The sequence below is a fragment of the Canis lupus genome, chromosome 17, assembly GCF_048164855.1.
Source record: "Canis lupus baileyi chromosome 17, mCanLup2.hap1, whole genome shotgun sequence".
Taxonomy (NCBI): domain Eukaryota; kingdom Metazoa; phylum Chordata; class Mammalia; order Carnivora; family Canidae; genus Canis; species Canis lupus.
This window is the reverse complement of record NC_132854.1, coordinates 11,220,270-11,237,978: the sequence shown is the minus strand read 5'-3', so window position 1 is coordinate 11,237,978 and position 17,709 is coordinate 11,220,270. Positions and strand designations below refer to the sequence as shown.

The following is a 17,709-nucleotide window of genomic DNA, read 5'->3' as shown; positions in this document are numbered from 1 at the left end:
GATCTTCTGTTGGTGAAGGTTTCATAAAGTTGATCCTGAAGTTTTTGAATTTATCCTACCATCAAAAGGCTTCTGGAACATGGTTTTTAGAAATCCCTTGATTATCAGAACTATTTTGAGCACGAAAAGTGGTACAAAGACTTGTACAAGATACAAGTCACCTTTAGATATGTTTAGTTTAGCAATTTAATAGAACCTCATTTCTAATTTGCTAGGTTAGTATTTGTATATATTCTAATTGTCTCTGAGTCCTTAAAAATCCCTCAGTTGAGTGTATGTTGTCATTTTTAATAGCCAAGCAATAAGGAATATAACCAGTTGTAACTTTGTCCTAGCCAGTGTGCCTTGATATGTGTGTATGGTTTGTATAAAGAGTACAGGTGAATATGAGTGAATTTTTAATTACAGGGTAATGGGAAAAAGCAAGTCCTACTTTAATTATTATTAGGTTTTAAGCATATGATACGGTGTGATGATTTTAAGACATCGTTCCCAAGTTTTTTGCCACTTTTCTTGTTGACCAGAGAAGGTAGGGATCTTTGACCATCTCCTTGATTCTGTGCTCTGTGACTGCTTGAGAATAGACTGCATAGAAGTGATGGAGGCCTTAGGAAACTGCCAGATTCCATTTCCTGCTTGTTGGGACACTTAGCTTAAAAACCAGGCACCCTGCTGTGAAGAACTGCCCATTGCAGCCTACACGGGGTTATGGCCTTATCTCGTGGGCCAGGACTGGGATGTAAGAGGGAAGGAAGAAGAAAAGGCAAAAGAAATGATCTACCTGTATCTTTATGGAAAGGCCCCAGAACCTACTAGTCCTGATTGCTTGGTGGTGATCTGAAGTTAGGGACTTTGCTAGGGAAGTTGGAAACTGCCTTTTTAAAATTAAGTAACCATATTGCTCTGCTAAGATTCTAGTTGTGTGGAAGAAGGGTACAGGGTTGCTGGTAGAATGATAATAGTCTTTATAATTTCGTGTTGTTCTCTTCTTATTGTTTCCAATATAATGAACCTTTCTTTAAAAAAAAAAAAAAAAACCCACTCAGGTTTTACCTGGGATAAAAATCTTTCACAGACTAGGAACCTTGAATCATTATTTTTGTTTCATCTCACTTTTTCTAGGAATGTAAGTTTTTCATGTGAACTCATCTGTTAATTGAGGGAAAAAGGAAAATTTAAAGCAATAGAAATGCCACCAACAAAAAAGAAACCCCAAAATGAGAACTGATTATTAATAGTGACTTGATAGGTGTTTGTTATTATTTGTGAAATATTAAATAAGAGAAATACATAGTTTTCAGTTTCTAAAGTATGAATTTACTGCTGTGTTTTGAGTGCAGTGGTAAGGTTGCTTATGGCTCTTGAGTGTTACTAGCAGAGTTTATGACAAAAGAAAGGACAAGACCAGGTAGGACAAAAATAGTTTTATTCTGCTGTCTTTGAGATTCTCCAAATGTTATGATGTTAATTTGGGTGTTCTTTCTTTTTTGTATTAATTTTGTCAGTGAGTTATCATTGAAATGTAATTGATGCAGAAATGTTCATAATAGGCAAATAAGATTCATAGTGCCTAAATTCAGTGATTAATCCTAAACACCAAAAGAAAGACATAAGGAGGTACACTTCGTCTTTGAAGTTTTCTTGCCTCCTACTCTTCCAGTCCAATCTGAAATCTGTTCAAGGTTCTAGATCTAACCAGCAGTTTACAAGAAATATAAATATAATGCAGATGTTAAAATGCACTGTGGGGCTGCATCCGCTTGAACCCAGATTATGAGAAATGAGACGGGAAAATGAGCAGATTCTTGCTTGCCTTAGGAAAACGGGAAGAGAGCATTGCAAGTTAAAAGAACTGCAAAGATGTAAAAATAAATAAGTAAATGGAGTGGCTGGGCCTTATTTGAATTCTGATTCAAAGATATTACCTGAAAAAAATAGGATTAACCCGGGAAATTTGAATTCTAACTGGATATTAAATGCTATTAAGAAATTCTTGTTAATGTCTTAAGTGTGATTATGTTACAACTTTTATAGAAACAGATATGGAAGTCTCTATAGATGAAATGATACCTAATTTGGGATTTGATTTAAAATAAAATTTGTACAAAATGGGTAGGACTGGTAGGAAAGTAGATATGCGGTATAGACGTTAAACAAGACAGGATACATATTAATGATTATTCCATATGGGTAGCAGGTGCATAGAAGTTCAATATCTTCTTCCATAATAAAATGTTATGAAAACCACCTAAATCTTGATCTACAAATTTTAATCCACAAATAGAAAAGTAATCAATGTTCTATTTCTTGCATGAAGCAAAATTTGTGAAAATACACAAATGATTTTATAATATTCTTTTTTTTAGGGCTTATTGAAAACATTTCAGCTTTATTTGCCTGCTGAAGGGTTGTTTTGGTATTGTGAAATAAAAATTTTGAGGATTTATTACATGTGTAGTCAATTCTTGTTATTTGTGGTAGTTAGGTTTTACAGAGTCACTATGAACACTGAATTAGCAATTACTGAAGCATTGTCCCTAGGGGAAGTTCAGAGTTAGGTTCTGTGAACTTCCAATTAGGACATTTTAATCAATATGTAACCTTGATGAAAATATCCTGACATAACCTTGTTTTATGTCTGTTTCTGTTGAAGGCTACCTTATTTAATACATGTTGTTGATTCATTAATATTGAACTCACAGTCCTGGCCAGCAGTGCTGTAACACTTGCCTGAAGGAAGCTCATCCAGCACACATGTGTTCTCTGTAAGGCACGTCTCCCAGTTTTAGCTTAGGAAAGTTCTGAATATATTAAGTTTTACTGGTTGTAAACAACTACTAGTGCTAAAATTGATGGAAGTTGCACTGTAATGGGGAAGTTCAGATGTCAGTTTTATAAAAATCTGAAGCTGACTTAAACATGTTAGGCTTACTAATGCAAAAAGCATATTTTCTAAACCTATAAAGCATATAATATAAAATCTTAAATTGATACACATGATCATATCTGAGTAAAGTTTAAGAAAAATTTTATATGGTGTATGCATAATATTACTTTTGTTCAAAATGTTGATTACTCTTTCTGTATTTGCAGCATTTTTCTGGATTCTAAGACCCGAAGAGCAATGGGAGAGCAAGCTGTAGCTCTTGCCAAAGCAGTAAAGTATTCCTCTGCTGGAACTGTAGAATTCCTTGTAGATTCTAAGAAGAATTTTTATTTCTTGGAAATGAATACGAGACTCCAGGTAACTCTGCCCTTCCTTTCCCACTGCTTTTTGTTTTTATAAAAGTTAAAAGTCAACTTCATAAAGTATTAAAGATTTCATTTTTATGCTTGTGCTAAGACATCTGTTGGGAATGACAGATTAGTATCAGGTTAATTTAATGGTCAGTGTCTAGCTCTTCTTCATTACTGTTAATGCTACATATTGGAAATTCAGCTTTGTTTTTTTTTTTTTTTTTCGAACTTCTCTTGATGACTTATATTAATTAGGGTTCATGTGCTGTTAAGAGAACTGCTGTTAGATATGATAAACCGAAAGGGCATAAGTGCTTACAGATCTTTGGAAGGGATGGAGGAAGGAGGAGTACCTAGAGTAACTTTCAAGAATGGCACTCAGGACTGTACCATTCAGCCTGGCTTCTAGAGGAACTGCCACCACTGCCGCTGTGACGGTATTTAGAAGTCACTGCCTAATCAGAGCTAAACTGTTGACGTTAGGGATACACTTCCTCTGTTCCTATCAAGGTCTTAGGAGGACTAATGGCTTTCCTTCTTCCCTTTTTCTTTTTTAAGTTGTAAACTAAAATATACATACAGAAGAGTACATAAAATACATAGTTGAAAAATTATTATAGCAAAAATCCATGTAAGCATCAAGTGGATCTACATAGATAACAAAATGCCAGCACTTCTTACCAGCCCACCTCTCACTAGCTTCCTCTCCTTCTAGGTATTCCTCATCCCTCTTCTACAGCTGTTTACTGTTTTGAATTCTAAACACTTTATTTCATTTCTGTATAATTTTTCCTTTTAATCTTGCACACCTAAGCAATATATAATTAATTGTACCTCTTTTTTAAACTTGAAATCAGTGAGATCATGTAATATGTAATTTTCCATACCTTGCTTCTTTATTCAACATTATGCTTATAAGATTATGCTGTGGGACTGGTTTTCGTTTATTATGGCAGAATTTATGGTATCTGGATGCATTTGAAATCAGTATCGTAAATATTTGTAGAGTTTGTATAAGTCTTACCTTAGTGCTGTTGTTCAAAACTTAATGATACTTGTGTTTGAAATCACTTTTTTAGCCTGTAATTTATTGGTGTGACTATCTTTAGGAGTGACAGAATTTTGCCTTTTAGAGATTAATTTGATTTTGATTAAAAATATGCCTTTATAACAAAGTATATCTAATTAGATAATTAGCTAGGAATTCATGTTCTTTTATTAAAATGGAGAGACTTTACTATGCCATGATGGGAATGCTAGTTTGTAATACAATTCTGAAGGCAATTTAAAGTGACTACTTTAAATTTGTAGTTTATTCCACACAAAAGAGCTATTAGATTGTTTAGTCAGGGTACTTAACAGAATTTACAGAATTAATAACCAGTGCTATCTTTAGTTCACTTTATTGCTATGTTCTTGTGTGTGTGTGTGTGTGTGTGTGTTTTATTTGTTTCTGGCTCATTTATCTCAACCCATAAGTTTTTCTGAGTTTGTCCCATTGTTGGTTTTGGTATTAGACCTCTGGAAGTTGGTATTCATAAATAATGCAGTTACTCAAAATCATTATGTACTTAGGTTTACATTTTGTATCTTGGATGGCTTGTCAGCAAGTTATATTCTGTTCTCTCAAAAAAAGATTATAAATTAACTTAAAATTAATTTCATGAAGAGTTTCATCTTACTACATCTGATAGTGCCTAATTTTAAAAAAAAAGTATTTATTCATGAGAGAGAGAGAGAGAGAGAGAGAGGCAGAGACATAGGCAGAGGGAGAAGCAGGCTCCATGCAGGGAGCCTGATATGGGACTCGATCCTGGAACTCCAGGATCATGCCTTGGCTGAAGGCAGGCGCTAAACCTCTAAGCCACCCAGGGATCCCCTGACGGTACCTAATTTTATGCTATTTATTATCACACTTGGATTCATATGTGTCTCTCAATTAATGTTTTAATATTTCTTTACTGTGGATTTACTTCCAGTGACCATAATCCTATCGGTTACCAGATAAATTAATTTTGATTTTTCAAAAGCATCTGTGTGATGGAGGGATATTTGGTGGTAGAGGCTGGGACTGAATGGGAGCATGAATAAAGAACTTTGTATTTTATTGTATTCAGAAAGTCAATCTTACGTATTTTGGAGACTTCCTTCTGATATTTAAACAATTCAGATGTTCTTTTAATAGATTTTCTTTTTCAAATTTCTTTACTAACCTAAAATTATAATACTTAAGGCACATTTGCCAAATCCTTCATCTTCTAAGATAAAAGTTATCTCTAATTAGTGTTTCATTTTGAGTCTGGAGAGCTATAATTTTATGTGGGTTTTTTTTTTTTTCCTTGAAATATCTTGATTGAACTGTTACTTTTTCCAGCTTCAGAAGTTAGATGCTTTTTTTCTGGTAACAGAAGTGTGAGTAGCCTCTTTACTTTGTTTGATTTTTTTTTTTTTTAAGGGCAAAATTTAAAATAAATACAGTTTCTCCTTAAAGAGATGTAATACTGAGAGATGCCTGGGTGGCTCAGTGGATCTGCCTTTGGCTCATAGCGTGATCCCGGGATCCTGGGATCAAGTCCCATATCAGGCTCCCTGAAGGGAGCCTGCTTCTCCCTCTGCCTCTGTCTCTGCTTCTCTCTCTGTGTCTCTCATGGATAAATAAATAAAAATCTTTAAGGAAAAAAAGAAGAGATGTAACATTGAGAAAGTCTTACAGGTTTGGTGTCAGTCACCAAACTTATAGATTTAAAAACATAAATACTTGGTTGAACTGACTGGTTTTGTTCTCAGTCTGGTCAAAATTTCTGTATCAGAATTATGTATGCTATCCTTATATACGTTTGTTTGTGTTCACAGTTGTTAATCTTCTGGTAAAATTGGTAAAATTAATGGTAAAATTTAATGGTAAAATTCAAGTGTTTCTGCCTTAAGTCCCTTTTCAGTATATCCTTCATCTTCCCTCAGAGTTATCTTTCCTGCCAGTGCCATTCTCAATGTACTTGCTAGGAGACACTCCTTTCTTTCCCGAGTATGCCATTGAGTTTGACCTCTGTGTGTCTTTCCACATAACTCCTTTTGCTCGAAAATGGTCACTTCATTCTCTGCGGTAGAAGCTCACGTACGTGTCCACTCACACACACACACGTATTTGTGTGTGTGTGTGTGTGTGTATATATATATATAACCTGTTTCCTTCTTTTTGCTTATGAAAGGTGAGTAGAGAGTTGGAGAAATACTCTACCAAAAAACCATAATTTTGTTAAAATGCTGTTTTAATTAACTAAATTATATATGATTTTGCTTGAATGATTTAGTTTCTTATCAAATGATAAGACTAAGAATTGGTAGTATTTGGTTAAAAAAAACCCCAAATGGTTCAAAAAGAGTATATGCATAAGAAAAGTAACACTGTATACTATGTTTTTATCACAACCATTTGATTTTCCTCTGGAGGCAGCCTTTGTTTTACTTAAAAAGTGTGCCTTTGGTAATGTTCCATATCTAACTTAAAACATTATATTCTTCATTTTTATGATTTTCAATATTCAGATATAGATGTAGTCATGTAATTTCCCCAGTTTCCTGTTGGTAGTTTTCCTAGTATTTTGCTTTCACAAATATTGACAATTATGAATGATCCATTGTATCATCATTCTGCACATGTGAAAGTAGAATTTCTGGGAAACAAGAATTTTAATAATTTAGTTAAGTATTATCAGTGTTTTTTACTCCCTGATTTAAAGGATTTTTGACTTTTGGTCTTTTTCTGATAGTGAAAAATAGTATATTATTTTTATTTTCCTTATTATGAGTGGTGTTGAATTTTTCTTCATAGATTAACATTTGTTTTTCTTTGAATTGGCCATTAGCTCCTTTGTCCTTTGGGTTTTCTTATTATAAGTGTCCCTTAGTTTTTTTTAAGGCAATTAGCCACTTATTATATCATGAAGAAGCAATGCTTCATGAATATTTTTCACATTTCTACAGAGTGAGGGTCTTTAACCAAGGACCTTTGGTACCAAGATGAAAGGATAGCAAGTTTAAGATAGAGAGTGCTTGAGAGAAAGTCTTATTTTTCCTCAGAGTCATTTGTTGGCATTGCCCTTCTCTCCTCAGAAAGATAGGTGTACATTGCAGAACCAAGTTTGTGCTCTCTGTCTCCTTCCCCCACCCCGCATTGAGGAAGGGCAGAAGAGACAGCAACTCTTACATCAGCTCTGAGTGTAATAGTTTTAGGGTTATTCTCCTGTGCTACTTACCCATCTGCCTACGCAGGGCAATCAGACCTTTATCACACACAGTGCTCTCTACGTGGGATTGAGGTGTGTGTGGGTTATAATGCAAAGATGTTCTGTGAGTACGTAATTGGTTTCTTCTCCCATTCACAAACTGTTTTCTAGGAAGATTATCAAATAAATGTAGATTAAAAAAACAAAAACAAACCCAGATGTGATTTATTTTTCCTTCATCTGTTGCCTTTTTGATTTTTGTATGTGTGTGTGTGTGTGTGTGTGTGTATTCTGTGTAGAAATGTTTTTAAATCTTAGAGTTGAATTTTAAGTCTCTTATCATTTCTGGTGTTAGAACATACTTAGGCTTTTACTGTTCATTCATAAATTAAACATTTTTCTTCTATGTTTTCTTTTAGTACTTATTTCATCATTCCTGGTAAAATTTTCACTCCATCTGGAATTTATTTGATTTGAGTTTTTTATTTTAAAAATGGCTACCTGACTGTCACAACCAGTTTTGAATAATCATTCTTTTATGTAGTAATCAGAAGTCATCCTAATTATATCCTAAATTCTCATATGTATGCAGATATGTTTACTTGACTGTTTTGTTTTTAACCTGTTTAATCATGTGCTAGTACCACATTATTTCAGATGTTGTATCTCTGTATTATAACACAGTATCTAGCAGGGCTAGTCTTTTCTTATTACTCTTCTTTTTCTATATGGTGTGATAGAATGAACTTATTTCATTTATATTTAACCAAAGAAAAAGAGATTAAAATGATGAAATTGCCAAACTATTATATAAATGTTTGCAATTTTCCAGAGATATTAATTCCTTAAAAATGTCCTTAATTATTAAAAAATGGTTATTAAACCACATATTTTTGTCATCATATTTCTTCATACTCCAATTTGAAAGAATGTATTGTTTTTTTACAAAAATGAATAGAAATTGGCATATTTAATCCTACTGTCTTTCCCCCTAATTCTCCATTTTTACTATTTTTATTATTAGTTTTGTATTATTGTAACATTACTTTTCTTTAGGCATGGCTCTTTAGGGTATTCCCCTTTTGTATTTTAAATTGTTTTCATCATCACCATCTGCATCTTACCATTGCTTTGTGATTAGTCAGTTCTTCATTTTGATTCATCTTATGGTTAAGTTCTTCTTCTGTTTCTTCTTAAAATCAAGAATTTATTTTTGAGAGGTATCCATGGGTACTGTATCTTCTGAGTTCTTAGATGGGTGATAAGGTTATCTTTATAACTGATGAATTTTCACCTGGGTATATATACACTTATGGGATTTGAAACAGCTGATTGACATATTTCTGGCTTTTTTGATCCAATATCAACCTTTGAGTAATCACCAAAACCCACCAAAAAGAAAAAAGAAAAAAAAAAAAAAACAGAATAAGGAGAAATGAGAAATCACTTAGAAGAGGGAAGACTCTTTAAACTGCTGTGTGGGTAACTACAGCTTTGGGCAGGGAATAGCCAGTGCTGCTTTGGGAGAGAAAAGCAGGAGGAAAGCTCTTGTTTGTCAACTGCCATTGTTTAGGAACAATCCCTGCCTCCCCTCACAGGGGAGCCTAGTATGGATGGCTCTGACCAATTTTAATTAACTTAGTTGATTCTTCTAATATTTTTATATCTTTTTCATCAGTACATGTGTATAGGTCTTTCTTGATTTTCCATTTTCTTCAGCCAGCTTCCCACCTTGCCACACCCACTGCACAAATGCACACTTCTCATCTTCGTACCACCACTCTATCATGATTTGGGTTAGCTCAGTATTTGGGATTTTGTTATGATCACAGTGTGAACGCTATTCACAGCAGTCCTGTTGTCACCTAAGATTACTTTCACTTTCCTGCACCATTTTTTCTCTACTACTAAAAATTTGCTTAGTTTTCTGTGTGTCCATTACTAATTTATCCACAAATTTGTCCCATGTTTGAATATATTCAGGCAGATGGAGTTTTCCGTCAATTTCATCTTTTTTTGTAGAAATATTTGGTTTCTTTTAACTTTTTGTTGTCTATACTGATTGCCTTCTACATCTGTCTTTGGCTTTTTAGCTGAGATTTCCCTACTTTGTCCTGAAGATACCTTTACACTTCTCATTTTTGGATCTCTTTACTCTCAGATTTTTGTTAAACACTTGGTTTATTCTGTTTTTCCCCTGGAATACATCTTTAACTTTCTGAGAACCAGAGCATAGGAGCTAAATTGTATGAAAATTTGCATGAGTGTAGAGAGACTCTGTATTAACTTATTGGGGAGAAAACCCAATAATTTTTCTTGTGGTTTAATTTGCAAATCATAACATTCATCCATTTAGTTAGTTAATTAATTGACTTATTTAGTTTTGGTTGAATCTTTCTTTTTTTAAGGATTTACTTTAGAGAGAGAGAGAGAGTGGGAGTGAAAGGAGGGGCAGAGGGAAAAGGAGAGATAGAATCTCAGACTCCCTGCTGACCGTGGAGCTGAATAGGGGGCTTGATCCCAGGATCTTGTGGTTATGACCTGAGGTGAAACCAGCCTCTTAGGCACCCTAACACTCATCCATTTAAATCTTACAAATGCAATATAGACTGAATGTATCCCTCTAAAACTCATATGTTAAAACATAACTTCCAAGATGATGGAACTGGGAGGTAGGGCTTTGGGAAGGTGATTAGGTCATGAGGATAGAGCCCTAATGAGTAGGATTTATGACATCATAAAAGATATCCCAAAGAGAAACCTGCCTCCTTCTGTTACGTGATGACACAGTGAGAAGACTGCCACCTATGAACTAGGAAGTGACTCCCATAAGACATTGAGTTGGCTGGCACCTTGATTTTGGGCTTCCCAGCCTGAGAACTGCAAGAAATAAAATTCCGTTTTTTTTTTCCCTTAAAAATTTTTTTAAATTAAATTAATTAACATATAATGTATTATTAGTTTCAGAGGTAGAGTTCAGTGATTCATCAGTCTTATATATAGCCAATACTCATTATATTACAAGTCCTCCTTCCTGCCGATCATCCATCCATTTACCCTAACCCTCCACCCTCTTCCCCTCCATATACCCCCAGTTTGTTTCCTATGATTAAGAGTCTTTTAGAGTTTTTCTCCCTCTCTGTTTTCATTGTGTTTTATTTTTCCCTCCCTTCCCCTATGATCCTGTTTTATTTCTTAAATTCCACATATGAGTGAGATCCTATAATAATTGGATAATAATAATTGTCTTTTTTGGATTGACTTATTTTGCTTAGCATAATACCCTCTAGTTCCATCTATATCTTTGCAAATGTCAAGATTTCATTTTTTGATGGCTGAGTAGTATTCCATTCCATATATATATATGGAATTCATTCATTCATATATATATATATAGTATTGCATTATATATATAGTATTGCATTATATATATAGTATTGCATTATATATATAGTATTGCATTATATATATTCTTTATCCATTCATCTTTTGATGGACATGTGAGCTCTTTCCATAGTTTGGCTATTGTGGATGTTGCTGCTATAAACATTGGGGTACATGTGCCCCTTTGGATCATTACATTTGTATCTTTGGGGTAAATACGCAGTACAAATACAGTAGTGCAATTGCTGGGTCATAGGATACCTCTATTTTCAACTTTTCGAGGAACCTCCATAATGTTTTCCAGAGTGGCTGCATCAGCTTGCATTCCCACTAACAGTGTATGAGGATTCCCCTTTCTCCCCATCCTCACCAACATTTGTTGTTTCCTGACTTGTTAATTTTAGCCATTCTGATAGGTGTGAGGTGGTATCTCACTGTGATTTTGATTTGTATTTCCCTGATGCCGAATGATGTTATGCATTTTTTCATGTTTCTGTTGGCCATTTTTATGTCTTTGGAGAAATGTCTGTTCATGTCAGCTGCCCATTTCTTGATTGGATTATTTGTTCTTTGGATGTTGAGATTGATAAGTTCTTTATAGATTTTGATTACTAGCCCTTTATCTTATGTGTCATTTGCAAATGTCTTCTCTCATTTTGTCGGTTGTCTTTTGAATTTGTCCACTGTTTATTTGTTTGCTGTGCAGAAACTTTTTATCTTGATGAAGTCCCAATAGTTCATTTTTATCTTTATTTCTCTGCCTTTGGAAATGTGTTTAGCAAGAAGTTGCTCTGGCCGAGGTCACAGAGGTTGCTGCCTGTGTTATCCTCTAGGATTTTGATGGATTCCTGTCTCACATTTAGGTCTTTCATCCCCTTTGAGTTTAATTTTGTGTATGGTGTGAGGACATGGGCCAGCTTCATTCTTCTACATGTGGCTGTCCAATTTTCCCAATTCCATTTGTTGAAGAGACTGTCTTTTTTCCATTGGATATTCTTTCCTGCTTTGTTGAAGATTAGTTCTCCATAGGATTGAGGGTCCATTTCTGGGTTCTCCGTTCTATTCCACTGATCTATGTGTCAGTTTATGTGCCAATACCATACTTTTTTGATGAGTACCACTTTGTAATACAGCTTCAAGTCTGTGATAATGATGCTACCAGTTTTGGTCTTGTTTTTCAACATTCATTTGGCTATTCAAGCTCTTTTCTGGTTCTATACAGAGTTTAGGATTACTTGCTCCAGCTCTGTGAAAAAAGCTGATGGTATTTTGGTAGGGAATTGATTGATTGTATAGATTGCTCTAGATAGGGCAGCCCTGGTGGTGCAGTGGTTTAGCGCCACCTGCAGCCTGGTGTGTGATCCTGGAGACCCGGGATCAAGTCCCATGTCCCGCTCCCTGCATGGAGCCTGCTTCTCCCTCTGCCTGTGTCTCTGCCTCTCTCTCGGTGTGTGTCTCTATGAATAAATAAATAAATAAAAATCTTAAAAAAAATAGATTGCTCTAGGTAGCATAGACATTTTAATGATATTTGTTTTAATCCATGAGTATGGAATGTTTTACCATTTCTTTGTGTCTTCCTCAGTTTCTTGAGTGTTCCATAGTCTTCTTGAGTACAGAGTTTTTGCCTCTTTGGTTAGGTTTATTCCTAGGTATCTTATGGTTTTTGGTGCAGTTGTAAATGGGATCAACTCTTAATTTCTCTTTCTTCTGTCTCATTATATATAGAAATGCAGCTGATTCCTGTGCATTGATTTTATATCCTGCCACTTTGCTGAATTCCTGTATGAGTTCTAGCAATTTTGGGATGGAATATTTGGGTTTTCCACACAGAGTATCATGTTATCTGTGAAGAGTGAGTTTGACTTCTTTGCTCATTTGGATGCATTTTATTTCTTTTTGTTGTCTGATTGCTGAGGATAGGACTTCTAGTACTGTGTTGAACAACAGTGATAATAGTGGACATCCGTCCCATGTTCCTGACCTTAGGGGAAAAGGTCTCAGTTTTTCCCCATTGAGAATGATATTTGCTATGGGTTTTTCATATATGGCTTTTATGATCCTTCTATCCCTACACTGTGAAGAGTTTTAATCAAGAATGGATGGTGTACTTTGTCAAATGCTTTTTCTGCATCTATTGGGAGTATCATATGGTTCTTGTCCTTTCTTTTATTAATGTAGTGTATCATGTTGATTGATTTGTAGATGTTAAACCGCCCTTTCAGCTCAGGAATAAATCTCACTTGATCGTGGTAAATAATCCTTTAAATGTACTGTTAAATCCTATTGGCTAGTATCTTGGTGAGAATTTTGGCATCTGTCTTCATCAGGGATATTGGTCTGTAAATTCTCCTTTTTTGTAAGGTCTTTGTCTGGTGTTGGGATCAAGGTAATGCTGGCCTCATAGAGTTTGAAAGTTTTCCTTCTGTTTCTATTTTTATTTTTTAAATAGCTTCTGAAGAATAGATATTAATTCTTCTTTAAGTATTTGATAGATTTCCCCTGGGAAGCCATCTGGCCCTGGACTCTTCTTTGTTGGGAGATTTTTGATTACTTTTTCAATTTCCTTGTTGGTTATGGATTGTTCAGGTTTTTTTCTTTCTTCCTGTTTCAGTTTTGGTAGTTTATACGTCTCTAGGAATGCATACATTTCTTTAAGATTGCCTAATGTTTTGATATATAGTTACTCAATATCTTCTTAAAATTGTTTATTTCTTTGGTGTTAGTTGTGATCTCTCTTCTTTCATTCATAATTTTATTAATTTGTATCCTTTCTCTTTTTGGTAAGTCTGGCCAGTGGTTTAGCAATCTTACTATTTCTTTTTTCTTTTTAAAAAATATTTTGTTTATTCATGAGAGATACAGAGAGATGCAGAGACATAGGCAGAGGGAGAAGCAGGCTCCCTGAGCTACCTAGGCATCCCCAATCTTACTATTTCTTTCAAAGAACCAGTTCCTAGTTTCATTGATCTGCTGTGTTGTTCTTTTGCTTTCTATTCCATTGATTTCTGCTCTAATCTTTATTAATTCTCTTTTCCTGCTGCATTTAGGCTTTATTTGCTGTTCCCTTCTCTAGTTCCTTTCAGTTTAAGATTAGATTGTGCATTTGAGACATTTCTTATTTCTTGAGAAAGGCTGGTATTGCTGCATACTTCCCTCTTAGGACTACCTTTGCTGGTGGTTCAAAGATTTTGAACAGTTATGTTTTCATTTTGATTCCTTTCCATGTATTTTTAAAATTCTTCTTTAATTTCCTGGTTGACCCATTCATTCTTTGTAGGATGCTCATTAGTCTCCATGTATTTGAGTTCTATCCAAATTTCCTCTTGTGATTGAATTCCATTTTCAAAGCATTGTGGCCTGAAAATATGCAGGGAGTCAGTCCAATCTTTTGGTACCAGTTGAGACCTAATTTGTGACTCAATATGTGATCTCTTCTGGAAAATGTTCCATGTGTACCTGAGAAGAATATGTATTCTTTTGCTTTAGAATAGAATACTTTGAATATATATCTATACAGTCCATGTGGTCCAATGTGTCATTCAAGGCTCTTGTTTCCTCATTGATATCCTTGGATGATCTGTCCTTTGCAGTGTGAGGTGTTAAAGTCCCTTAGTATTATATCATTATCCATGTATTTCTTTAATTTTTTAATGCATTTGTTTATATAATTGGCTGCTCCCATGTTAGGGGCATAAATATTTACAATTGTTAAATTTTCTTGTTGAACAGACCCTATAATTATGATATAGTGTCCTTCTCCATCTCTTATGGAGCCAAGTCTTTGGCTTAAAATCTAAATAGTCTATTATAAAGATTACCATTTCAACTTTCTTGTGATGTTTATTGGCATGATAAATGTTTTCTAACCCCCCTCACTTTCAATCTGTAGGTGTCTTTAGGTCTATAATGAGTCTCTTGCAGACAACATATCGATGGGTCTTGCTTTTTTATCCAGTCTGATACCCTGTGTCTTTTGATTGGGCCATTTAGCCCATTTACATTCAGAGTAATTATTGAAAGATATGAATTTAGTGCTATCATATTACTTGTGAAGTCACTGGTTCTGTGTATTGTCTCTGTTCCTTTCTGGTTTGTGTTACTTTTGGGCTGTCTCTTTGCTTAAAGGATCCTTTTTAATATTTCTTGCAGAGCTGGTTTAGTGATGACGAATTCTTTTAGTTTCTGTTTGTCTTGGAATCATTTTTTAAAACGTATTTAATTAATTTATTCATGAGAGACACACAGAGAGAGGCAGAGACATAGGCAGAGAGAGAAGCAGGCTCCCTGCAGGGCACCTGATGTGGTACTTGATCCCAGGACTCCAGGATCACAACCTGAGCCAAAGGTAGATCCTTAGCCACTGAGCTGCTCAGGTGCTCCTGTCCTGGAAGGGATTTTGTTTTGTTTTGTTTTTAAATCTCTCTTTCTATTTTAAGATTTTATTTATTTATTTGACAGAGAGAGAGAGAGAGAGCGCACAGACAGGAGTAGCAGAGGGAGAGGGAGAAGCAGGTTTCCCACTGAACAGGGAGCCTGAAGTGAGGCTCTATCCCAGGACCTGGGATCATGACCTGAGCCAAAGGCAGATGCTTAACCTACTGAGCCATGCAGGTGCCCTTCTCCTTCTATTTTTTTTTTTTTTTCTTTTCCTTCTATTTTGAATGCCATCCTAGCTGGTTAAAGTATTCTTGGCTGCATATTTTTCTTATTTAGCTCCCTGAATATACAATGCCAGTTCTTTCTGGCCTGCCAGGTCTCTGTGGATAGATTTGCTGCAAGTCTAATGTTTATGCCCTTGTAGGTTACAGACCTCTTGTCCTGAGCTGTTTTTAGGAGTTTCTCTTTGTCTCTGGGATTTGCAGCTTTTACTATTATATGTAGGGTGTTGACCTATTTTTATTGATTTTGAGGGGAGTCCTCTGTGCTTCCCGGACTTGAATGCCTGTTTCATTCCCCAGATTAGGGAAGTTCCCTACTATAATTTGCTCTGATATACTTTCTGCCCCCTCTCTCTTTCTTCTTGTTCTTGGCTCCCAATTATTCTAATATTGTTTTGCTTTATGATATCACTTATCTGTTGAATTCTCCCCTTGTCATCCAGTTGTTTATCTGTTTTTCTCAGCTTCTTTATTCATCTTCGTTTTTGTCTTCTATATCACTAATTTTCTCTTCTGCCTCATTTATCCCAGCAGTTAGAATCTCCATTTTTTATTGCATCTTTTTACTACACTTTTTTATTTTAGCTTGATTAGATTTCAGTTCTTTTGTTTCCCCAGAAGGGGATTCTCTAGTATCTTCTATGCTTTTCTAAAGCCCATCTAGTATCTTTATAATCGTTACTCCGAACTCTAATTCTGACATCTTACTTATGTTTATACTGATTAGTCCCTTGCAGTCATTACTGCCTCTTAATCTCTTTTTTGAGGTTTTTTCTGTCTTGTCATTCTGTTCAGAGTAGAATAGGTGAATGAGAGAACAAAATACTAATGTAGCCACAGTGACCCCAGAGAAATATACAGTAAACAAATCAGAAGAGACCTCAAACTGAAAACAAAAAAGAATATAATCAGACAGGTGGACAGAACAATCCACTGGATCCTGTCTGTATTTTGGACTGGTGGTTAGAAAACTAGATCCCAGAATTAAAAAGAAAGAAGTATATTATACATATACTTATATATGTATAAAAATATAATTAAATATAATGAAAAGATAGAATGTAACTGCAAAAATGAAAATTAAAAGTCAAAAAGAGAGGAATATAAACAGGTGAACAGAACAGAGCAATACACTATACCCTGAGTATATTTTGGTTGGTTTGATAAACTATATCTCAAAATTGTAAAGAAAGAAAAACTTATATATGTACAAAAAAACTATTGATAGAATTTAACTGTAAAGATGAAAATTAAGATTTTTAAAAAGGAGTTTTTTAGAACTTATTTTTTTCAAAAGATTTTATTTGAGAGCACGTGAGAGAGAGTGAGCATGTGAGCATGCAGAAGCAGAGGGGAGAGGGTGAGGGGGAAGCAGGCTCCCTGCTGATCAGGGAGCCGAATGTGAGGCTCAATCCCAGGACCCAGGATCATGACCTGAGCTGAAGGCAGATGTTTGAGCCACCCAGGCGTCTCAAAAAAAGAGTTGATAAAATAAGAAATTTGTTGGAAAAAGAAAGAGAAAATTAAAAGACTAAAGAATTGTGGGGAAAAAAACCCATGAATTCTATATATTATTTTCTCCTAGTTCTGGACTTTTGCAATTCTCTGTGATTGGTTAACTTGGTCTTAGCTGATGTTCTTGCTGATCTTCTGGGGGAGGGACCTGTTATGCTGATTCTCAGATATCTTTTCCCTTGGTGAGACTGTACCACCCTTGCCAGGGGTCCAGGCTAAGTAATCTGCTCTGAATTGTTCTGTGTTGGCTTTGTTCCCTTGAAGCCTTTCAGTGTAGCTTTAGAAGATGAAAGTGAAAATGGAGCTGAAAGCTTGGGGCTCCACTCCTCAGTGCACCACAGGGAAAGGCACTCCTCAATCACTCCTTGAGGTCTTTCATTTTCTTTACATTTATCATGCCATGAATTCATAGGGAATGGGTTCCAGCAGTTCAGGCTCTTTTCCATTGGTTCTCATAATTTGTGCTTCTCTCGCTGGGGAAGGCTGGCACTTCAGTTGAACCCATGTACCTTTCTCTTTGGCTTCCTTCTTTTTCTGATCATTTTCCTTCACACGCTTCAGGAAGCTGTCTCGACCCTTTGAGTGTTTAATATGCTCAACGTGTACATTAATTCTCTTGGCAAGAATCTTGCCCTTAACCTGTTTATTTACAACAATGCCCACAGCATGCTAAGTAATGATGTAGA

At 35.2% G+C, this 17,709-nt stretch overlaps 1 protein-coding gene across 9 annotated transcripts in view; it reads left to right on the top strand.

Annotated features, from left to right (window-relative positions):
- PCCA (propionyl-CoA carboxylase subunit alpha) overlaps positions 1-17,709 on the top strand; it is a 462,660-nt gene that overhangs the window by 218,906 nt on the left and 226,045 nt on the right. For all 9 annotated transcript variants that reach the window (XM_072782480.1, XM_072782479.1, XM_072782481.1 and 6 more), the window contains one exon: positions 3,094-3,244. In XM_072782480.1, the coding sequence (XP_072638581.1) occupies positions 3,094-3,244 (151 nt within the window). The remainder of the gene's footprint in view (positions 1-3,093; positions 3,245-17,709) is intronic.